Here is a 24,706-nt window from a genome sequence, read left to right as displayed (position 1 = left end):
CCTTCCTTCCTTCCTTCCTTCCTTCCTTCCTTCCTTCCTTCCTTCCTCCTTTCCTTCCTTCTTTCCTCCTTTCCTTCCTTCTTTCCTCTCTCCCTCCCTTCTTCCTTCCCTAACCTCCAACACTGAGTCATTTAATCAGTCAGTAAACATTTATTAAGGCCCACTGTGTGCCAGGCACTGTGCTAAGGTTTGGAAATATAAAGAAAAGTAAAAAAACAATCCCTGCTCTCAAGGAGCTTATAGTCGGATGGGTGTAAATAAGTATGTACAAACAAACTATAGATAGCTTAAATTAGAGATAATCAAGGGCGAGGGAAGGGAAATCAGGAAGAGCTGCCTATAGATGGGGGATTTTAAATAAATGTTTGTTGAATTAAATTAATGTTTACTGTAGCTGGAACTATTTTCTATAAAAGAATAATTTGCTTTCGAATAAAAGTAAGATATTATAGAAAAAAGGGTTTCTGCATTTCTCAGGAGCTCTAAGGTAGTCTCATTGATAAGCTACACATGATTGTTTTTCTTGACCAGTGATTATTATTGCGGTCAGTGTTGCATAGTGAATGGAATACTTAGCTTAGAAGAAGACCTAGAGTCGAATCCTGCCTCTGACACTTCCTAGTTGTGGGACCTTGGGTTAGTCCTTTAATCTTTCTAGGTCTCAAGCAACTCTCTAAGTCTTACCTACTAAATTACAAGTGGATGGAAATCTGCATTAGTGAAGTGAATTCTCTTATTAGGAGTTTCCCAGTAATGGAAGAAATTACAGACCCAGTATGGCATACTCTTATGTATTCTTATAATCCAAGGCTGGTTTTGAGAGAAGAGTTATAAAACACTACCCCAAATGAACAAGAGACAGGTTTATGATTTAACCAGAGACTTTCAAACTTTTTCCTAGCCTCTTAACCATACCGTATGTACCCTGTAACAGTTTCCATTGCCTTTCAAATAAAAAGAAAAATGGTAGAATCTCTCTATTGTTCAGAAGAGTACAGTGATGATGATGGCCAGTGAAAGAAGTGTCTGGGGAGTCCTAGGAAGGAGGAGTCCGAAGGACATTCCACTTCCTACTTTTCTAGGGGAAATGGTTGTATTGGTTTATTTACTGAGCCCAGAGCAGTAATGAATAAGTGAATGAGCATTTGTTAAGGGCTTACTGTGCCAAGCACCATGTTGTTTGTATCCCTGGTGATATATATAGAAAAATAAGACCATCCCTGTCCTCAAGGAGCTTACCTTCCAATAGATAGCGTATGTACAGAAGTTTTAGCCAAGGAGGAATGTTTTGAACAGAAAAAATGGTGGAAGTGGTATTTGGAGTCATTTGGAAAAAAGAGAAGGGTGGATTGTCTGGGCCCAGCTGCCTAGAGGGGGCTAAAGCAGAAAGAATTAACTCCCCCAGGGATGAGGGATATTTTTTTTCTAACTCCTGGCCAGATCAGATTTCTGGAATTGTATGGAAGATAGGGCAAGTGAGGGAAAGACAATTTAGGGATCCAGGAAGGGGATGATTGAGTCAACTGGTACTCCTGAAAGAAACAGGAACCCAGAAGAAGAAGATGGGGGTGGAATGATCTTATTTTGGAAGAAAGATGACAAGTTTTATTTCAAACATCGTGTTCCACATACCCCCGGAACACCTAAGTGGAGGTGTTTAGTAGGCAGTTGGAAATGCCTGCCTAGAAGATGATTGTCAACAGGAGCTACATTAATGCATCTGTGAATGAGTGAGTCAGGAAGTTCTGTTAACAGAATGCCCTGTTCCCAAAGCTGTACCTAAACCCAGTGGAAATAGATTTTTTTTAAGTGCCTACTTTGTCCCCAGGATTGAGTTAGAATAGTAGTGAGAAAGCTTAGGTTTCAGCCTTTTGTCTGTTGATCTGATAGAAATATGATTAAATGTTTAGTACTCCCTCCCTATGGTTTTGTCTGCCTTAGACACTCATAAACATTTTATACATGTCTTCCTCTAAACTTCTCTGGCCTCCCCCATTCATAAAAATGAATGTCCCTCCCTTCAACTGTGGCAATAATTGTCTACATAATTCATGTGCTGCCATGTGACAGCTATTATTTTTTGAGCTGCAATTCAAATCTCAAAGACATAAATATCTTTTTCCCAAAACAGATTATAAGTCCCTGAAGGGCAGGGCCATGGCTAATGTTGCTTTGCACCTCACATAGTACAACACTCTGCATGTAGTAGGCCCTTAATAAAAAATATATTAATTCAAAAAGGACTAAGGGAATAAACACCTTTTACAATTCTTTACATTTTGAACTTTCAGTAAAAGTTCAATGAGGATTGATGATTAAAGAAGAAATCCCCTTTATTTTCACCCTCAGCCTTCTGTGTTGCTATTCATTTGTTTGGAAGGAGGCTCAAGGGAGTCATAGAACTTTGTTGATTGTATTGCCTATCAATTTAATATGACTTCTTGACCTTTGAACTAAGGTCAAGTAAGAATCCCAGTGGGCCCTCACTACAGCAAGGCAATCATTTTATTCTTCCTTATTGACTTTATTATACTCCCCATAATGACTTCCAGATTTTCTCATTTTTTCCTCAGGCCTACCCCACCCATTCTCTTCCACCTCCCTTTCAATGGACAGCCTTGACTCATACTTAACTGCTACAAGAGGTCATTTGTCATGAACGTCCCCTAATCTACAACTCAGCACCCCTCAACATTGCCTCCTATTGTCCAGTCTCTTATGAAGAGATGGGTCTTCTCTCACTGAGGCCAGCCTCTCTATTAGTGCCTTTGGTCTCATCACTTATTGAGCATTTATTAAAGGATTGCTATATTCCAGCCACTGTGTTAAGGACTGGGGTTACAAAGGAAAGGAAAAACAAGTCCTTATCCATAATATTCTCCTCTCCCCTTCAACATTTCCTCCTGTTTCTTTCTGCTCTCTTTCCTCTGTATGATTTTCTTAGTGTCTCTCTCTTGTCTGACATCTGTCTCCTCCTCTCTTCCTTGTTTCTTTTCTTCTCTTCCTTGAAGCCTTTCTAGATTCCCACAGTCATTAGATTATCACCTGTTTACAGGTTGTATCTGTCTAGTAGAATTAAGATCTGTAAAGTCAGGGACCTTTCTTCACTTTGTCTTTGTATTTTTTTTTTATTGCTTAGTCTTTTTCAGTCTTGTTTAATTTTTCATGATCCCATTTGGGGTTTTCTTGGCAGAGATACTGGAATGGTTTGCCATTTCCTTCTCCAGCTCATTTTACTGATGGGGAAACTAAGGCAAACTAGGTTAAGTGACTTGCCCAGGGTCACATAGCTAGTAAGTGTCTAAGGACAGATTTGAACTCAGGTATTCCTGACTCCAGGCCCAGGGCTCTATTCATTTCACCACTTAGCTTTTCCTTGCCTTTCCCTAGCATTCAACCCAGGACCTTGCTTACAGTAGGGGTGAGTCTGCTTAGAAATGGTGATGGGGGCAAAGTGACTCTTAAGCTGCCTTTTTAAAAACCTCCCTTTCATGTAAAAATAGAAGTATGTTTTTGTTTGATGTGTCTGAATAAAAATAAAAACATGTTACATCAGTGACCTGTGGGGGGTAAAATGAGCTCCTAAAGAGACTTGTTGGCCAGCATGGTTCCTAAGTGTTCCAGGCTGGAGGTAAGCTGTGAGACGGGTGTGGGGAAGCTTGTTACACTGAGCCAGAGGGAGCAAAGCATGACAGGAGTCAATCAGGCTTCCCCCTGCCCCTGGGCTTATCGTAAATACCATCAGATTGTAATATCTATTATTATCCAGAGTGGTTCCACAGGACTGCTGCTTTTCAAGTAATCCTTGCTTCGTGGAGCCAAAAGCATTCATTTGAATGTGATTTTAAAAGCATGTTAAAAATCCTCTTTTGGAAGCTCAACATAAAAAGCAGAACATTCTGTAACCCACTTTATGGTAGCTACAGTGTAGGGATTTATAATCTTTTAAATTTGCAGTACCCCCCCCTCCCCAGAGAGGACTCTGACCTTGGCTGTGTCTTGTAGGCTTAACAGTAATAAGGAAAGAAACAAGAATTTATTAAGAACCTACTATGTGCCAGGCACTGTGCCAAGCTTTATCAATGTCCCATTTGATCCTCAGAATAACCCTGGAAGGTAGGTTCTATTATGATCCTCATTTTACGGATAAGGAAACTGAGGCAGACAGAGGTTAAATGAGTTGTCAAAGGTCACATAGCTAGTAAGTATCTAGGCTGGATTTGAACTCAAGTCTTCTGACTTCAGGTCCAGTGCTCTGTGCCACCTAGCTGCTGCTAATAATAGTAATACTATAGTTTAGATATATTATCTCACTTGATCTTCACAACGACCCTGTGAAATATAGGCTACTATTATCTCCATTTTACAAATGGAGAAACTGAGGCTAAATGTTCAGGATCACATAGGAGATAAATGTCTAAGGCAAGATTTTAATTCAGGTCTTTGTCTCCAAGTCCAGTAACTCACTCTACTGTGCCAAGCTTCCTTTCTATAGTCAGGGGCAAAAGGGGAGAAAAGGAAATGAGAGAGAGCAGGAGGAAAGAGAAAAGAGTGAGGAAATGCAATGGTTAGGAAACATTTATTGCGTACCTATTACATGCCAGGCATTATGCTAAATATTGAGGACACAAAATAAGAAAAAGACAGTTCTTGCCCTCTAGGGCAAGAATATAGTTGAATGGAAGTCAACACACAAAAACACGTTGAAAAGGATGGGAGAGAGACAGATAGCAGGAGTGGGCACGGTGGAGAAGACAAAGAGGGCCAAAATGGGGGCAGCTAGGTGGCAGATGAGATGTTAGTCCAGTTCTCTTCCTTAAATGGAGGGGCTTATGGTGCTACCTCCACTTAGAGGGGGAGAGGGTAACAAGATTGAATGGATCTTGCAAGATGATGAGCCTTCCCAATGATGAGGTACCTGGCGGTATGGTAGAGAGGGCAAAGGAAGTCCATATTGAGTTCAGCAGGGTGGAAATGAGGTTCTGAGGAAAGGAAGAGATAAAGGGGAAAAATGAAAAAAAGAAGGAAAAAAGACCACTTCTGTCCTCAGCTCACTAATCTGTAGGGATTCCCTTACATCCAGGATCAAATGTTTTCTCATCCTAGCCCCATCCTTTCTTTGCAGCTTTCACATACCTTATGGTCCAGCCAAACTGATCTTCCTATGATTTATTCAAGATATTCCATTTACTACCTTCCTGCCTTTGCATAAATTGCCCCTCCCCATGTTCTCACACTTTTCTCACCCCTGCATCTTAGAAGACACAACTCAGGGGCCACTGTCTATTAGGGTTTAGTTGTATCCATACATGACCTCATATGGGGTTTTCTCAGCAAAGATACTGGAATGTTTTGCCATTTCCTTCTCCAGCTCATTTTACAGATGAGAAACTGAGGCTAACAGGGTTAAGTGAGTTGCCCAAGGTTACACAGCTAGTAAGTGTCTAAGACTGGATTTAAGTTCATTTCTTTCTGATTCCAGACTAGGCAATCTATCCTCTGTGCCACCCACTTGCCACTATGTACAGGAAACCTTTCTTGATGCTCCAAGTTCCTAGGGCTTTCTCCAAAAGAATTTTGCCCTCTTGCCTTTTCTCACCTGGCCAGCACTCTCCCCACCTGAATTACACTTATGGAATCCTTGGGTCCCTGTTGAAATTAATCCACTCCTGATTGATGACTGAATGAATCACAGTTGCCTTTTGTCTGTTGATTAGATAGAAGTTAGACTAAGTAGTTAACGTCCTAGTATAAACTGGATTTACTAGCTGGCACAGACCTCAGATGCTGCTTCATCTTCATATCCTAGCTAGCTGTCTACCTAGACCATTTAGTCATCAGTCTGTCCCTATTAGGTGCCCCTCCTTGGCCATCCTCTTTGCTCTCCCCATTTTCCACTTCATACCATGAGCACAGTATTCAAATCAGTGGGATCACTGCTTCTAGAAAGGGTATATCCATATACTGTTATATATGGCATCTCATCAAGGTTGTGGCTCCCCAAACTAAAACTCCCTTCCCTGGCTACACTCCACTCTATGTTTTGTTTTCCCCTATCTAGAATTTAAACTCTTTTAGGATCATAAATTTAGAGCCAGAAGGCATCTTAGAAGTCATTAAGTCTAACCTTCCTCATTTTTTTTGTTTTTGTTTTTTTTTGCCTTTTTGGAGGGCAATTGGGGTTAAGTAACTTGCCCAAGGTTACATGGCTAGTTTTTTTTTGTGTGTGGGTGTTAAGTGTCTGAGGCCAGAACTGAACTTGGGTACTCCTGACTCCAGGGCTGGTGTTTTACTCACTGTGGCACCTAGCTGCCCCTAACCTTCCTCATTTTATAGATGGAGAAAGTAAGACCTGAAAGTGACTAGGGCAGGATTCTACCCTGGGTCTTCCTGTTTCTGAGTCAAGAAGTGTTCTGTCTATTATACTACCAGGCTTGGAGGGCATTCCATTTTTGTGGTTTTGTATTTCCAGTGTTCTAACATAATAAGTGTTTAAGACATACTTTTTCATTCTCTCATACATATACATACACACATATATAGCATATGACTATATATGTATTCATTGTCTCCTTTTATAGAATGTAAGTTTCTTAAGGTTACTTTTCTCATTTTATTTTGTCATTATATCCCCAGCTCTTAGCACATGCCTAGCACACAGTAGGTGCTTACTAAAGTTTGTTGATTGAATAAGAGAACCTCATGACTTCAGTGGCTCCTTGGGTTGACTGGTGCCACACATTGCTCACTCCCAGCATATGTAGCCCAATAGCACTTACTACCTGTATGACCTTGGACAGGTCTCTTAATGTTTCTGAAGCTCAGATTCCCTACCTGTTAAATGAGGGTAATAGTTCTGATGCTGGAATAGCTCACAGAGTCATAGGGAAGGCTTCCTTTGTGAGCTCCAACACGCTCCATAAATATGAATCATTGTTGTTTTTATAGAGAGTCCTTAGAGAGGACAATGAAAAGGAGTCTAAGGGAGGTGAAGTCCCAGAATGAGTCAGGTTTCCAAAACTATTAACAGAGTAGTGGAAAACCTTTGTTGCTGACAACTCATTAACTCATTCTTCTTGTTCCACAGAGAAGGTGCTAGATGAGGGATAGAACCAATCTGCTATAAACAAATTACAAAAACTTGAGAACATAAATGGAAAAAAGAATCCATTCTCAAAGCATTCTTTCAGTGCTCAAGATGCTTTGGAAATGAACATGGAACTTTCCAGGAAAACCTAAGATCCTAAGGAAAGTCAGTTAATGAATGAATGAGCGTGTGAATGAATGAATCAATGAACATTCATTAAACACCTTCTGTGTGCCAGGCCCTGTACTAAAGGGCCTTGTTACTTCTTTTTTTTTCAAATGCTTTATTAACTTCTGATTTACATCATTCATTTCCGCCAGATTTTGAGTTACAAATTTTCTCCCCATTTTTCTCCTACCCACTGCCCCAAAATAGTAGTCTCACAGGATATCTCCTCCTCCAATCTGCTCTCTTCCATATTTTCTCCCATACCCCTTTTCACTTTTCCAGTGGATCTCTATGCCCCAGTGCCTGTATATCTTATTTCCCAATTACATGTAAAATAGTATTAATAATAGCATATACATACATTATATATATGTGTGTGTATATATATATATACATATATATATATATATATATATTTATTTGATTTTAAAACTTTGAATTCCAGATTCATTCCCTTCCTCCCTTGTCACCCACCCTTACTGGGAAGATAAGCAGTTCAGTATAGGTTGTACATGTGTGGCTAATGCAAAACAATAACATAGTATATATATTGTAAAAGACTGACTATATTTCCCTCCCTCCTATCCCACCTCCCACTTCTTCTATTCTCTACTTTGATCCCATCACTTTTCAAAAGTGTGTGCTTCCAACTTCCCTCCCCCACAGCCTGCCCTCCCTTCCATCATCCCCCCTCTCATCCCCTTCCCCCTCTACTCTCCTGTAGGGAGACATACCCTATTTAGTGTATATTTCATTCCCTCCTCAAGCCAAATTCAATGGGAATAACATTGACCCATTCCCTTTTGCCTTCCTATTCTTCCCCTCCATTGTAACCATTTTCTCTTGCCTCTTCTATATGAGATAGTTTATCCCATTCTGTCTCTCCCCATCTCCTCTCATTATATTCCTCTCTCACCTCTTAATTTCACCTTTTAAGTATCATCTCTTCCTGTTAAATTGGTCCTGTGCCCTCTATATATGTATGCCTGTAAACATATATACACATTCACATATGTATTCATATGCCCATATACCCTCATATATAGACATATGTATATTTCTATTCCCTTCAACTACTGAGAAAAGTTTCATAAGTTACAATTATTGTTTTTCCATGTAGGAATGTTAATAGTTCAGCTTTAATAAGTTCCTTATGATTTCTTTTCCCTGTTTACCTTCTCATGCTTCTCTTGCTTCTTGTATCTGAATGTCAAATTTTCTATTCAACTCTGGTTTTTTCAGCAAGAATGCTTAAAAGTCCTGTATTCCACTGAATGACCATATTTTCCCCTGAAACATGATACTCAGTTTTGCTGGGTAGGTGACTCTTGGCTTTAATTCCAGCTCCTTTGACCTCCAGAATATCATATTCCAAGCACTTCAATACCTCAGTGTAGAAGCTGCCAGATCCTGGGTTATCCTGATTGTGTTTCCACAATATTCAAATTGTTTCTTCCTGGCTGCTTGTAATATTCTCTCCTTAATCTGGGAATTCTGGAACCTGGCTTTAATATTCCTAGGAGTTTTCTTTTTGGAATCTTTTTCAGGAGGTTATCGGTGGATTCTTTCAACCTCATTTTGTCCTCTGGTTCTAAAACATCAGGGCAGTTTTCTTTGAGAACTTCCTGGAGAGTGATTTCTAGGTTCTTACTTTGATTATGGCTTTCAGGTAGTCCAATAATTTTTAAATTATCTCTCCTGGATCAATTTTCCAGGTCAGTGATTTTCCCCATGAGACATTTCACGTTGCCTTCTATTCTTTCATTTGTTTGGATCTGTTTAACAGCATCTTGATTTCTCATAAAGTCATTAGCTTCCATTTGCTCCAATCTAATTCTGAAGCAATGATTCTCCTCACTGAGCTTCTTTTTCCATCTGGCAAATTCGGCTTTTTAAGGCATTCTTCTGCCTTTTTGAGCCTCTTTTGCCATTTGAGTTAGTCTATTTTTTAAGGTATGATTTTCCTCAGTCAAGCTGTTGACTCTTATTTCATAATTCTCTTGCATCATTATCATTTCTCTTCCCAATTTTTCCTCCACTTATCTGCTTCTTGAGGTCCTGTATGGCCTGTAACCAGCTTGTATTTTCCTTTGAAGCTTTTGGTTCAGGAGTTCTGACTTCACTGTCTTCCTCCTGTTCCATGCTTTGCTCCTTTTTATCCCCAAAATAAGAGTCTAATGTTGGAATCTTCTGTCTGCTTTGTTTCTTTTGCCTGGTCATGTCACCCCTCAGTCACTTCACCCCTGGGCTTTTTGCCACAGTAGGACTCTGGCAGCAGACAGGGGAGCTTTTGTCCCAAATGCTGGGGTTTTCTCAGCCACCGGAGGTATTAGATGGGTGCCCTCTCTGAGGTCTCCCCACGTTCTGGCAAGCTGGACACACACCCTAGGACCTCCACCCTAGACTGCAATCCACATCCAAGAAGGTTAAAGCAAGAGCAATTACCCCTCAGACTGGTGCTTGGTCTCCCTACACTCTGCAGGCCAGGAGCTGAAGCTGCCATGTGGCGCTGGCTGGCTTTGCCAGCCCCTCAGAGGCTTCTCATCCCAGGGGCAAAAGCCACGCACTCCCACTTACTGGGTCCCAAAGTCCAGACTGCATTGACCTCTCACTTTGTCCTTCGCATCTATGTGTTGATAAATCTGGAAATGGCCACAGCTGCTGCTGATCTGGAGTCCCTCTGGCCATGGCTGGTCAGCCCCGCCCTGGAGCTAAAGCCTCGGGTGTGGCTGGGCTCCGCTCCTGAGCGCTGTGCTGGCCAATTCTTGCCAGCCTGCTGGGCTGTCCTCAGCAGGAGGTTAGCTTCTCTGTGTCATTTTGTGGGTTCTGCAGCTCCAGAGTTTGTTTAGAGTCCCCTTTTGACATGGATCGGGGAAGGTGGAAGCCAGAGCAGCGGGGAGGTCCTGCTTTCTACTCCGCCATCTTGACTCCCAGGGCCTTGTTACTTCTGCAAGTTATGGAGTGAATTAGGGACAGAAATTCAGAAGACACTGCTGTCTGAAAGTCATTTTTTTTAAATTATGGCAATTTTGAGCTAAAATGTCAAAACTATGTATTGTATTGTGATTACCATGAGGGCAGCAAGAACAAGCTGAAAGTTTAATAGAATTCAGAGCTAGAAGAGGCCCTTAAAGATTACTTTGTCTAACCCTCTCATTTTATGGATGTGGAAAAAAACTAAGGCCCCAGTTGGTGAAGGGAATTTAGTGACATCACTCATGTAGGAAGGTCACCGCACCATCTTTTTAAATTATCATTTGTCCATTTCATGTGTTACTTTTCTGCTGAATAAATGTTGGTTTTTTTTTTCCTTCCCATTGTGACAGTTGGGGAAATGATGGAATATAACAATGACTTAGATAAAATGTAGACTTTGATTCCTAGTATTCTTTGGCCCAATGTGATGTGAACACTTGGACCAAAATGGAATTTTTGATGACCCTTATAGTCCTCCAGTTACCTCCTCCTCTTCATATACCCTACACTATGTTTATACTGGAATTATTATGATTATGATTATAGCTAGAATTTATATAGCAATTTATTTAAACTTTTATTTAAATTTTTGCAAAGTTTTTACAAATATTATCTCATTTTATCCTCACAACAACCTTGTATTGTTATTATAGGTAGGTGCTCTTATTATCCTCATTTTACAAATGAGGAAACGGAGACAGAAGTTGAATAACTTGCCCAAAAGTTGCATAACTTACATATCTAAGACTGGATATAAATTTAGGTCTTCCAGGCTCCAGATCCAATGCTCTGTCCACTGTGCCAATCACTCGCTATTCTCTGCATGTTGTCTGGGCTCTTCCACCTCCAGGCTTTGATTCATACCATTCCCTCCTTTTAGAATGTCTTGTCCTACTCCCACTCCCATTTCTGCCTACTGAAATCAATCCATCTTACAAGGTCCACAGAGGCCATCTCTTTCATGAAGCTTTCTTTGATTTCTCCTAGAAGTGAACTCTTTTCTGATTTCCCATAGCGCTTTGTACCTGTCTTTATGGGGACATCATAAACCACTTTGTGTTGTAGTTGTTTGTGGAATCAAACCCAAGAACTTGACATCTTAAACCAACTGGGCTTTATGACCAAAGACCACACCGGGAATCTATCAAATAAGACAATATATTTAAAGCATTTAGCAAACCTTGAAGTGCTAACTCTACAGATGCTACCAGTTCTCTAGCTGTACTTTCTTAAAAATGCTCAGAATTGGAACTCAGAGTGAGTCATTAGGTTTTTTTTTGTAAGTCCATGTTTTTTTTTTTTTTTTTGGAGGGGGAAATTGGGCTTAAGTGATTTGCCCAAGGTCACATGGCTAGTTTTTTGTGTTAAGTGTCTGAGGCTGGATTTGAACTCAGGTCCCCCTGACTCCAGGGCCAGTGCTCTATTCACTGCGTCACCTAGCTGCCCCTGCAGTCTGTATTTTTTTGAGGGGAACATTAAAGAGAATGGAGTTATTAATCTTGGAAAGAGGATTAAATTTGAGATCTAAGCTCTTTTATTTACTAAGATTATTGTTAACTGTGTGTGACCTTGGACAAATAATTTAATCTCTCAGGGCCTCAGTTTCTTTATGTATAAAATGAGTGGGTAGAAATAGATGACTCTGTGACCCTTCCTGCTTTAAATCTGTTTTTACAAGCCTGTGATTTTGATGAAATAAGTTACATTCCTAAAGGGTATCAAGACATCCTCCCTCACCTCCCCTTATAATTTTTGGTTCAGTCTATATGTTAAAACAAAACTATGACTAGTAAAAGTTTGCCAGTGGTCACCCATTTCATCATTTTTAGCAGATGTCAATGAAACTAGGTTATAAGTGTATGCATAGATTATGGATATCTGGAAACACATTAAAAGAAATTTGTAGCCGGCAGAACTACTATTTTAAAACATTAGAAATTACTACTGTCAGTTAAATTTGTTCAGATGTATAATTATGCATATACATTTTTTTTTTGCCCCCAGAGTGTCTTTATGTGTTTCCATGCCAGTGGAATTACAGGCCTGACCACTGCATGTATGGCAGTAATTGTAAAGGAGCAGAACAAGAAGGCGTGTCTGTTCTTCATGGCAATCGTGGCGTCTATCATGATGACAAGCAACCGACTTTCAAAGCATTATATGAAGTAATGCGTGATGTAAGTTCTAATTCTGGGCATAAACTTTTTCCCAGGCAAAAAGCATGCTTTGCTTGAACAATCAGGTCCAAAAGGTAGTCATTAATGGTCTAATTATTTCCTGTTTATCCTGTAGAGTGTTTTGTGGACATTTGTTTGCCTGTTGTTTTTTCCCACTAGATTGGAAGCTCCTTGAGGGTAAAGACTGTCTTTTGCTTCTTTTTGCATCCTCAGCCCTTAGCACAGTGCCTAGGGTGTAGTAGGCATTTAATAAAAGTTTATTGAGTGATTGATAGAGTGTGGGGCATGATACTCAAGAGACTGAGGAAAGGAGTTCACAAGGACTCTATCCATGGCTGTCTTTGTCCTTAAATATTTTTATCTGTGATTTGGGTAAAGGCAAAGAAGGCTTTGATTTTGAGATGACACAGCTGAGAAGGGATAGTTACTAAATTGAATGATAGAGCCAGAGTAAAAAGAAGAGTTTTTTAGGCTGATACATTGGGCCAGATTCATGAAGATGAAATTTCATGGACAATCAATGCAAAGTCTAGCATTGGGTTTAAAAAAATAAACTTCCTAAGTACAATGTGGGAAGGGGGTCATGGCTAGAAGGCAGTGAGACTGAGAAAGACCTGGTTCTTTCATGGCATTACAAGTTCAGAACAAGCAAACAGCGGCATGCCAACCAAGAAAGTTAATGCCATCTGAGGCTTTTATTAAGGAAGGCACAATACCAAAGACCACATCACAGCATTTAGTTCTGGCTGCTGCATGGTAGGAAAGACACTTATAAGGCCGAAAGCATCCAGGGTGCTTTCAGAGGATGACGGGTGACCACAAAGGAAAGAAGGCAACATGGATTTATTAAGCATTTACTATGCTCCAGGCACCATTCTAGGCACTGAAGGACCTTGATGGCACTTCATGGGATGATTGAAACAATGGGAGGTCCAACCAGCAGAATAGAATATTTGAGAGGGACATGATAGCTGTCTTCAAATATTTGAAGGGCTGTCACTTGGGAGGGGGGATTGGAATTCTTCTCTGAGGTCCCACTGGACTTTTCATCAATGTATGAAAGTTGCAGATGCTGATTTTAGCTTGATGGAAAGAACAATTTCCTAAGAATGAGAACTGTCGGGTGGCTTAGCACCAGCCCTGGAGTCAGGAAAACCTGAGTTCAAATCCCGCCTTAGACACTTAATACTTACTAGCCATGTGACCTTGGGCAAGTCACTTAATCCCAATTACCCTGCCCTTCCCCCTCCAAAAAGCAAACAAACAAACAAAAGAATGATAACCATCCCAAAGTACAATTAGCTACTTGGGAGGTAATGAGTGTTCTCTTTCACTAGAAATACAGGTTGGTTGTTGTTCTTTGAGTCATATCACTCTTTGTTATGTCATGAATAATAGCATGCCAATATTGTCCATGGAGTTTTCTTGACTGGGATACTGGAGTGGTTTGCCATTTTCTTCTCCAGTGGATTAAGGCAAACAGAAGCTAAGTGACTTGCCCAGTGTCACAAATTGCAAGTGTCCAAGGTCAGATTTGAACTCATCTTCCTATTTCCAGGGCTAGTTTGCTATCCACTGATCCACTTAGCTACCTCAACTGGAGGAACCTGCAGTCTGGACAAAACAGCACATAGGATCCTTTGGTCAATTGCCTATTTGAAGATGGTACTACACTAAATCTTATTTATTTATTTTTTTGGAGGGAGGAGGGCAAGGCAATTGGGGTTAAGTGACTTGCCCAAGGTCACATGGCTATTTTTTTTGGTAAGTGTCTGAGGCCACATCCGAACCCAGGTCCTCCTGAGTCCAGAGCCAGTGCTCTATGCACTGTGCCACCTAGCCACCCCCGTACCTTTTTTTTTTTTTTTGCTTTTTTGGAAGGGCAATTGGGGTTAAGTGACTTGCCCAAGGTCACAGGGCTAGTGTTAAGTGTTTGAGGCCGCATTTGAACTCAGGTCCTCCTGACTCCAGGGCTGGTGCTCTATGCACTTCATCACCTAGCTGCCCCACCAAATTTTATAATGTGTGCAATGCCATAAGCATGCCTAAGACATTAGATTGCACTACTGAAAACTCCCAGGGATTATTTCTGTTCTATATATCACATATTTGAAAAGGAAATATGAACACAAATAAGGTTCCTCTGGCATTTGTGCTAAAGTTGGATTTGTTTGATTCCTAGCTGAGTTTAAAACGAGTTCTTGGGCAATCGAATTTTGATAAAGGCAAAGCAGAGCACATTTTATACACTGTGCTCCTTTATATTCTCTCTCTTAAATATTATTAAATGAGATATTTGTTTGTTTTTTTTTTAAGCAATTAGGGTTAAGTAACTTGCTGAAGGTTACACGGCCAGTTTTTTTGTGTGGGTGTTAAGTGAGATATTTGTTTTAAAAAAGGATTTAGCACAGTGCCTGGCACATAGTAGGTTCTATGTAAATACTTATTTCCTTCTCCTTTCCCCTTTGAATATTCTCTTTTCCAGGGTTTTCAAAGCCTGGGAAACTGAATTAGGCAAAAGAGACTGGAAACTTCTGTTTTTGGTTAACAATCAACACTTTCAGAGGGGTAAAACAAGATCCTACTATAATAAACAAGCAGATCAAAGTAAACAAAATTTGGGGCACATGGAGGCAACTTGTGAGTTCCTTTGGCTAAATGACACTTAGCTGATATTGTAGCTGATTTGCAATGTCTAGCTTGTGAACATATCGTGTTGCCTTCCTGGTCATGCATGAAACATTTAAGATCATGCTTGAACTGGTTCTACAGAGACACATTGTTGAGGAGATTATTCAGGAAAAAAAAATCACTTGAAAAATGGCTAATTGTGGGGGCAGTTAGGTAGTGCAGTGAATAGAGCACCGGCCCTGGAGTCAGGAGGACCTGAGTTCAAATACAGCCTCAGACACTTAATACTTAATAGCCGTGTGACCTTGGACAAGTCATTTAACCCCAACTGCCCAGCCTTCCCCCCTGCAAAAAAAAAAAAAAAGAAAAAGAAAACTGGCTAATTAAAATGGACTATCCCAAAGGATTTATGCCCCTACCCAACACCTTGTCCAAGCCAATGTCTCTCAGCTTTCTCTACCTGCCTCAGTTACAGCATTCATCCCTGGTCTCTGTGAGGATATTGACTAGATAGCTATTACCATATGAAGATAGCCTGTCTGTCACACAGGTAGGTTGGCTGTACTCCAGTAGACCTGCCAACCCGCACTGTCTCCTTTGCAATCGCTGGCATAATTCCCTGCAACATGACCAGAGGCTCCCTGAGAAAATAGTGTTAGTGTTATTTCTTCTTCTAAAATATTGAGCAATAAAAGTTGTTCATGTTTATGTAATACATTAAGATTGGTAAAGCACTTTTCCCATAGTGACCCTTCAAGGTAGGGAAAGAAGTATTATCCTCCTTTTATAGATGAAGAACTGAGGGTCTGATGGGTTATATGACTTGCCCACAGTCTCAAATTAATAAGTGTCTGAGCTGGGATTTCTTTTCACCTCACTAGGTTGCCTCAGACTACCCGGACAAGCATTTTATGGGTTAGAAGAAGATATTTCAATCCCCCAAAATTTTCCATGACCAACTTAGTTTGGGAAGTGCTGTCATAAGCACATTCCACAGGAAAACAGTCCCAGGAAATAAACCAGAGCAACACCAGTTCATATTTCTTTTTTTTTTTTTACATACCCTGACAATAAATAAAAACAAGACCAAGAAGCCCGATAAAAAAAAAATTCCATTGAATACCAGTGAAATGCTTTACTAATGACTGTTCCATGGTATGATCTCTACTCCTGCTCTTTCCCCCCAGTTATCTTAGCTCTGTTGTGTATATATCTTTATATGGACATGTTGTATCCCATTAGATTGTATAAACTCCTTAAGAACAAAGACTAGTTTCCTGCTTGTCTTTGTGGTACAACACCTAGCATATAGTAGGTGCTTACTAAGGGCTCAGAGATTGACTGATACTTGATCCATGTAGACACAGCCCTAAAATCCTTTCAGTGAGAGACAATGTGGTCCACTGGAAAGCACACTGGCTTTGGAGTCAGAGGATCTGGGTTTCAATATCAGCCCTACTCTTTTTACTACCCATGTAATCTTTGGCAAGTCATTCCATCTCTTGGGGCCTCAGTTTCCTCAACTGTGAAATGAAGGAGGAGAGTTTGACTAGATGACCTCAGAAGTCCTTTGTACCTTTAATCTTTAACTCTTTATGCTCCTCTAAGTAATATCCCCCCCAAAAAAAAATCAAAGAAAGATGAAAAGGATCTATCTGCACAAAGAAATATTTCTAGCAGCACTTTTCATGGTAGTCAGAAATTGGAATTTAAGTGGGTGTTGGTATTTGAATGGAATGGAATATTATTGGGCCAATAAGAAATGACCAAATGTACAATTTTGGAGGACACTGGGAAGATCATTATGAACCAATGAAGAACAAGGTGAGTAATTATGCTATGGTAACAACATTAAAAGGAAACTCAGTTTGAAAGATTTGAGAACTCTGATTGAGGCAATGTATGTATTACAAACAATTAACTAGGTAGTACATAGATTGCTACACTTGAAGTCAGAAAGACCTGAGTTCAAAATCTGCTTCACTTGACTACTAGCTGTATGATTCTGGGCAAATCACTTTACTATTGCCTCACTCAGTTTCCTCATCTATGACATGGGAATAATAATAATAATAGCACCTACCTCCCAGGATTGTTGTGAAGATAAAATGAGACAATATTTGTAAAGCACTTTGCAAACCTTAAGACACTATAAACACTAGTTGCTATTATGTAGACCATGTCCAAAAGAAATGAAGATGAAACCTTCCATTCACCTAACATAAAGATGTTGAACTTAAAATGCAGAGATACACATTTTTGACATGGCTAATATGGGGACTGATTTTCTAGATTATGCAGATATGTACCAAGGGATTTACTTTTCAGGCTTATTTGTATTAATTTTCTCATTGGGGGAAGGTGACAGTGGGAGGGACAGATTAAAATTTTAAAATACTTACTACTTGAAAAATTAAAATGATAAACCCCCAAAAAAGTAAAAAAAAAAGTTCCTGTAAGTAGATAATAGTATGAGATAGCATCTTTCCACAGTGGGTGTGATGGAGTGATGGTGTCGAATTAAAATTGAAACAGTAGCCACTAATTCATACATAAGGATCCCTGCAGGTAACATAATAGCTCAGAAAGCCACATACTAACATTACCTATGTCCTGTTGTATTTTTTATTTATTTTGTTGAATACCTAATTATATTTTATTTGCTCTCTCTGACACCCCCTTTGTGGAGAACCTTGAAATTAAAATAAGTACCCACCATAACTTAGGTTCTCTATGCCTTCTACACCACATTTTTGTGTACAGAATTTGTAACAGACACAAACAAAAATGCCTAAAAAACAAACTACATTTCCACTAAGCAGAAACCTTATTCAATATTTCTTACCCAAACCAAGCCCATCTTTGGAGAATGTGAATTTTAGATTTAATTTAAGATTTCTTTCAGATGGTCCAGAAGATAATGGATCTGAGACCTAGAGAAGTAATTTTACTTCCCTAAGGTCACATAACTAACAAGCTGTGAATTATGGTCATATGATTCCAAGTCCACTGTTTTTAGGGTAGAGCTAGAAGTAGAACCCAGGACAATTTGAGTCCCTATCCAGCATTCTTTCAACCATACCATGCTTGCAAAACAAGCCCCAAACTGTTGCCTTTCTTTATCAATATCTACCCCCCCCTTTACAATTTATTTAGTTTCCAGTAAAAAATGGTTTGCCTTTATTTCTTTATTAAAGGACTTTTTTTTTTCAAATTTAAAAATGTTTTTATTAAGGACTTTAAAATGTAAAAAAAAAATCATTTCCTCAGCCACAGCAGAATGCAAAGAAGATGCAAGAAGCTACGAAAACCTTTACCATTTATGCCTTTCCCATAAGAATGGTTCACATTTTTTTTCTTTGAATAGCATCTTCAGTTGCCAAAATTAATTTGCTTCCCTTTGTGTTTCTGTCTTTCAGTTTCCCTTTCAAGACAATCTTTTTCAATCCATGTATTACCCACTTCAGTTGAAGTTTTTGGAAACTGTACATACTTTATGTGGACGGATTCCACAGGTTTTTCTGAAGCAAATTGAGAAAACGATGAAGAGAGTGTATGAGAAGCATGTCATCGTCCACCTCAGATCCAACAGGATGTATTATTAAATAGGCCTTCTGGTCTTTTTTTTTAAAAATACTTTAAATTTGGTTTATTGTTTGGCAGATCATTGCACCTCTCATGATCAAGGAGATAGAAAAAGCTTGAAGCAGGCTGGATCCTCTTTCACAGTTTCATGATGCTCCCAGACTGTCAGAAAAAATGCTTGCAAAAATTTTGCAGTATTGATTTTGCTTTAATGGAATATGCTTTTTGTTAAAGGATTTTAAAAAAACTGTTTTTTTGGTAGGTTTTCATTTTATTGCTCATAAAACATTGCTGCAACAGTATGAACTGGCTGTGAAAAGGAGTCTTTGGGAGCCTTCTGACTCCTATCAGCTGCACAAAAATATTAAGGGTCGATTGGCACCTTACTGCCATCCGAGCTCCTGAGGGAGCCACTCCCCGTTCAATTGCCTTTTCCATGACAATGCATCTGTTAGAGGTAGTGTAAGTAAACCTGGCCATTTATGCCAAGATCCTCTATAGTGGCCTTAGAAAAAAAGAGACAAGAAGAATTTTGTGTTTACAGTATGCCATTTGAAGCCTCTTGATAGAACTCCAGAGTGATTCAGGGTTCCCATTAATTAGGTTTTTATGAGGCGGTGTCGCAGGTGGTAAGAATTTCTCAAGGTGCTTCCTATGAGTTTTTCCATGTCATTTGGAGACTCTGAACCAGAAGGACTTACTAAGCAACAATAGACTCAAAAAGGAAATATGGTGATGGTTAAACCCCCTGAGGAGCTTATTGAACTATGGGGCGGGAGATGTATTTACACACAGGGAGATATTGTCTAGCTTCAGTCTGCATAAGTCCAGGTCATCAGGTATCTAGTGTCTCTGAGCTCATTGGCAAGAGAAGAAAATTGAAAGGCAACTCCACCCTGTTGTAATGGACACCAAAGCATATAGCCAATTCATTTGGCAGAAAATTGAACTTTCTGCTGGCCACGGAAACTCTGTTTTATACTTTGCTTTAAATTTATGCATTTGCCAAGAAAATACTAATGTCCTAGGACCTGTGCAGAGTAGAGGAAGATCTCCTCTTACATGGGGGTTTCCCGCATCTCCATTTGGTTCCATAAGGTTGTAGTTGTTTAAGGATGCTCTAGGTCTGTACTTTTCAAGGGGTTTGCTACATGCATTTTGAGAGACACTATATTTCAGTGGAGAGACCACTGGATTCGAAGCCAGATGTTCAGGATTTAAATACTGGCTTTCCCATTCTGTTATTTAAGCATTCCTTTCTTTACCATTAAAATGAGAGAGTCTCCCCAATTAGATTGTAAACTCTTGGAGGGTGGGGCTATCTTTTGCCTCTTTTTGAATCCTCAGTGCTTACCACAGTGCCTGGCACATGTTAGGCAGTTAACAAAGGTTGATTGATTGATTGGCTTTCCACTGTGCTACAGAGGCAGTAGACATGCTGCTGACTTTGGAGTCTGAGGGCCTGAGTTTGAATCTTGGTCCTGCTACTCTCTGTTTGTATGATCTTGGCTAAGACACTAAACTCTCTGGACCTAGTTTCCCCTCTGTAAAAATAAGGTTGGACCAGATAGCTTCTAAGGAACTCTAAATCTGTGGTTTCCCTCATGACAGTTCTTTGAGGGGCGTGGGGGCAGATATTGTCCCCATTTAACAGGTAAGAATGTTAATGTAGAAGAAGAGTCCATTGCTACTTGCCAAAGGTCCCACATAGGTAGTTAAATGGGGACACCTCTGAAAAAGCCAAAGCTGGAACTCCTATTATCTGCCTCCTCATCCAGTATTTCTTTCACTGGCTTAGGCTTGCCCCCATTGTCTCCACAGGCATCCTTTAGTACTAATGGTGGTAGCATTTAGGGCCAAAAAATAAAAATTGTTTCTGAACCCTGAACTGGATAACTGTATAAAAAACTTTTCTTTTTTTCCTCTGTAAAAAAAAAAAAAACTGTAAAAGCAGTGCTTTTTTATTGTGATAAATATGTTCGATACAATTAATCACAATTCTCAATGCTTCTCTCCGTAAGAGACTTTAACAGCCAAGAAAAGGAAAACCCAAGTTTTGCTGCTGTGATAGGTGGGGATACCGAATTGCCTAGGAGTCCAAGACTCCATCCTGTTAAGTCCTAGAAAAAGTATAAAAATGTAAATATTGTGAATACTTTTGTGACTTTCTGCATAAGAATACATTTGATTTTGGCTGTACCTAATTTGGCTAAAGAGTTTTGGTAGCCTTAAAGTGGAAAAGGAACCAAAGGAAAGCCTGCAAGTGTTGGGTATGTAAATTTGACCTTATATTGTTGCAGAGACTTGGTGGGATCAGGAGCATGACTGGAATGTGATTTTGAAAGGGTATGTTAGAGAGACAGTGTTGTGTAGTGGGTAGCTACAGTGGGTGCAGTGGATAGAGCACCCAGCCTGAAGTCAAGAAGACCTGAGTTCAAATTCAACCTCAGACACTTAATCTGTGTGACCCTGGGCAAGTCACTTAACCCTGTTTGCCTCAGTTTCCTCATCTGTAAAATAAGCTGGAGAAGGACATGCTATACCACTATTATTGTTCATCCTTTGTTCTCAAAGAGGACATATCATGAGGGTGATATCTTGAATTGGATTTAAGTGAGGCACAAATAACCAGCCTCACTCTCTCCTCCAGAGTCATTGAAGTCCAGCAGCAAAACAATAGTCAAGACAACTGGCAATGGCCACCCTTCTCCCTGATTCATTTTACATGAGGAAACTGAGGCAAACTGAAATAAGTAACTTGCCCAAGGTGACACAGCTAGTAAGTGTCCGAGGCTAGATTTGAGCTCGAGAAGATGAGACTTCCTGACTCCACGCCTGGTTCTCTATCCATTGCCAGCTCCTAGAAAAAGCTACCTGCATTTTTTGTATCGAAGTCCTCACCTCCCATTCTTTTCCCTTTCCCTTGCAACCCAGCAGTGAAATATTTGAATTATCCATGAATTATTCCACACTTTAGTCTTAGGATCTAGCATATAGGCAAGAATCCCAAAGGATGAAAAGGGATGGAGAAGCTTTGATTTGTAAAGCACAAGGGGACTGACTACTCATAGTCTTTAAGTATGTCATTCTTGTCATATTACACCACAGGGGCATCTTTTTCCAACCAACCCAGTGTCTCTTATGGCCAGGAAGTTATCAAAGGGTAGTATTTACCCTCTTCCTTACTGCCACCCCCCTCCCATTTAATGGGATTAGCCTAATTCCAATCAAGCTGCTTTGTTATAAAACCCCAGAATCTGAGAACTACAAATGTCCTGTCATTAATATGCCATCTGAGCTCCCACAGGCTGTCAGCTATTCTAAAGTCACAAGTGAGTTTTGATTGAGAAAGAAAATAGTAGAGTGGTGTTTGCTTTTTACACTGCAAAACATTTGTGACTAATTATTGTTTCATTTGACACTGAAACAGAGTTGCTATTAGAAAACTAGAGGTATTCTGGAATAAGGGGAAGAAAACCCACAGTTTGAATTTCGAGGAGTCTGGGATCTGATCTCTTACAACCTATGTGACCTTGGGAAAGCCTCTTTGAGTCTGTTTCTTTATTTCTTAAAAAAATTTTTTTTAGCAATAATAATATTGAAAAATAAGGGTAATGGGACTGAGGGTGATTTTTGAGTTCTCTAAGAAGCTCTAAACCCAAGCATCCTGAGACATGTTCTGTGCCTTGGGCCTGGGATTTTCAGCAAATGTCTCTAGAAATCATGGAACCATCTATTTAGAGCAAGAAGAGAATTCAAATGCTATCAAATTTAACCACCTTATTTTGTAGATAAGGAAACTTAGGCCCAATCTGAGTACTTTTCCAGCAGAGTTCTGTCCCTCTTCTCCCCCACATTGTGATTTAAGTGGAAAACTCCAACATTTTAAGACAGTGAACAGCTAGAAAGTTAACTTACCGCCATTTCAGAAAAGTTAGTGATTTCTACTTCAGTGTGATAGATTTCATTTCTCACTTTAAGTCATACACATTTCATATTCAATGCACTCATTTCAAGTTGCTTGTAAGTAATCTGGCATTTATTTTGACAACAGGAATTTGTAAGTCATAAACATGTAATTTTTCATGTTACAGTTATGGTGTTGGTAACTGAATATATGAATGCAATCGTAACCTTGTTGTTTACACAGTCCTGAAAGAGTGGACAAGAAATGAAATAACAGCACCATCAAAACCTCCATAACTCATGTGAAATCATTATATTTGGAAGTAGTGACAAAATTGCATGGGTTCAACCAAAAGGCTGAATGTAATACTTTATTTAGATTCATGAAAAATGTTGAATTGTGGTGTTGGGAGGGAGGGAATGGATTTACCCTCTGATGTGAGTGCTAATGGAGGTCAGCAACCTGTAGCATTAATGCCATTAGGTGAGGGTAATCTAGGGGATTGGTGGTGGGGCCATGGGTTCATTCCCATCTCATGTACCCCATTCTCTTTATTCTCTCCCCCTTCATTCCTTGATTCAGTTAAAATCAATTCAATAAACATTTACTAGGTACCTTATATATGCCAGTCACTGTGCTAAGTACTGGGGATACCCATTTAAAAAATGGAACAGGTCCTACCCCTCAAGGAGCTTACATTCATCCACTTCTTTCTGGCACAGAAGTTTATGGATATTGGCATGCAGCACAAAAGGGGCTGATATTAATGCATATTTTCATGTTGCTATGTTGCTAGGGATTAAAATGAGGCATCATAATTTGATTGCACTCTCTTCAATACAAAAATATTACATTGCTAACATTCAGTCCCATGATTTCGTAGAACGTGATTCCTTGGAATTAGGCTTGATTTGGCCAAGTTTTGTGGCAGTTGTTTTTTTTTTACAAAGCAAACTGGAAATCACCTTTTGAGTCTGAGACAGAAAGAGTGTGTGTGTGTGTGTGTGTGTGTGTGTGTGTTAAATTCAGAACCCATTACTACATCATTTGAAAAAATATCTCATTTGTTTTCACTTGACAAATGCGCCACTTGTTTATTGCTCCCAAGGAGACTGTAACAGTACATTTTTCTGTTTGAAAATTTTTCTGCTTACATTGTGAATAAATGAACTTTTAAAGGAACTTGCAGTGTCTTGGGGTTTTTGTTATTATAGCAAATTGAAAGGAACAGAATTATTATTAAGTACTACAAAAATAATTAGCATTCTGGAGCTCTTTAGATGCTACCTCCTGTTTAGATTTTTTTTAATTAAATTTCATTTTTTTATTACCTTTTAAGTTCTGAACTCCCTCCCTTCCTTCCCACACCACCCTGTACTAGAGAAGGCCATCATTTGACACAGATTTGTAAATATATGTAAAACCATGCTATGCATACTTCTGTTTGTCAGTTCTTTCTCTGGAGGTGGGTAGCATCTTCTTTCATAGCTCCTTTGTAGTCAGTTTGAGTATGTATAGTACTCAGAATAACTTGGCTGTTCACAATTATTCTTTGAACAATATTGCTGTTGCTATATACAACATACTCTTGATTCTGCTCACTTCACTTTTCATTATTTTGTGCAAGTTTTTCCAAAATCAACAGCTCATTATTTCTTACAGGACTGTAGGATTCCATCACAAGTATATACCACACGTGGGTGCGCACGCACATGTGTATACACACATACACACGCGCGCGCACACACACACACACACACACACACACACACATATATATATATATATATATATATACATATACATTCATTCTCTGGAATGATTTTGGGAAATTTAAGTTTCTTTTATAACCTTGCAAGCTTTAAAAGGCAAATATAGTCTAGTCAAGTATCATACAGGGTGTCCCAAAAGTCTTAGTGCATTTTAAAACTTTATTGCATTAAGACTTTTGGTATATAATGTACTTTTAGATCAAGTAATTGTTTTGCCCAGCAAGTCACTTTGATTATAACTCATTTGCTTTATAAAAGTTAAGTGTAATTAGTGTAAATTGTATTGTTTACTTTTTTTTCTTCCTGTTAAAGAGTTTCATTTTTCTCTCCTATGAGAGGTTACAAAGATTTACATGGCAGCATTCATATATGAAATGGCTACCAAATGAGCCCTAAGCCAAAG

General features: G+C 39.4%; 1 protein-coding gene across 1 annotated transcript in view; it reads left to right on the top strand.

Annotated features, from left to right (window-relative positions):
* The window catches only part of GXYLT2 (glucoside xylosyltransferase 2), an 80,379-nt gene extending 56,666 nt beyond the window's left edge, over positions 1 to 23,713 (top strand). Inside the window, exons 6-7 of the mRNA XM_069084089.1 lie at positions 12,236 to 12,408; positions 18,459 to 23,713. Of these exons, the coding sequence (XP_068940190.1) occupies positions 12,236 to 12,408; positions 18,459 to 18,644 (359 nt within the window). The 3' untranslated portion in view covers positions 18,645 to 23,713. The remainder of the gene's footprint in view (positions 1 to 12,235; positions 12,409 to 18,458) is intronic.
* Positions 23,714 to 24,706: the final 993 nt, after the last annotated feature.

The sequence above is a fragment of the Petaurus breviceps genome, unplaced genomic scaffold, assembly GCF_028583685.1.
Source record: "Petaurus breviceps papuanus isolate PSGF00001 unplaced genomic scaffold, PetGlider_PUasm1.0 174, whole genome shotgun sequence".
NCBI lineage: Eukaryota > Metazoa > Chordata > Mammalia > Diprotodontia > Petauridae > Petaurus > Petaurus breviceps.
Note: the sequence above shows the minus strand (reverse complement) of the source record. Positions and strands in the feature narration are given on the sequence as shown.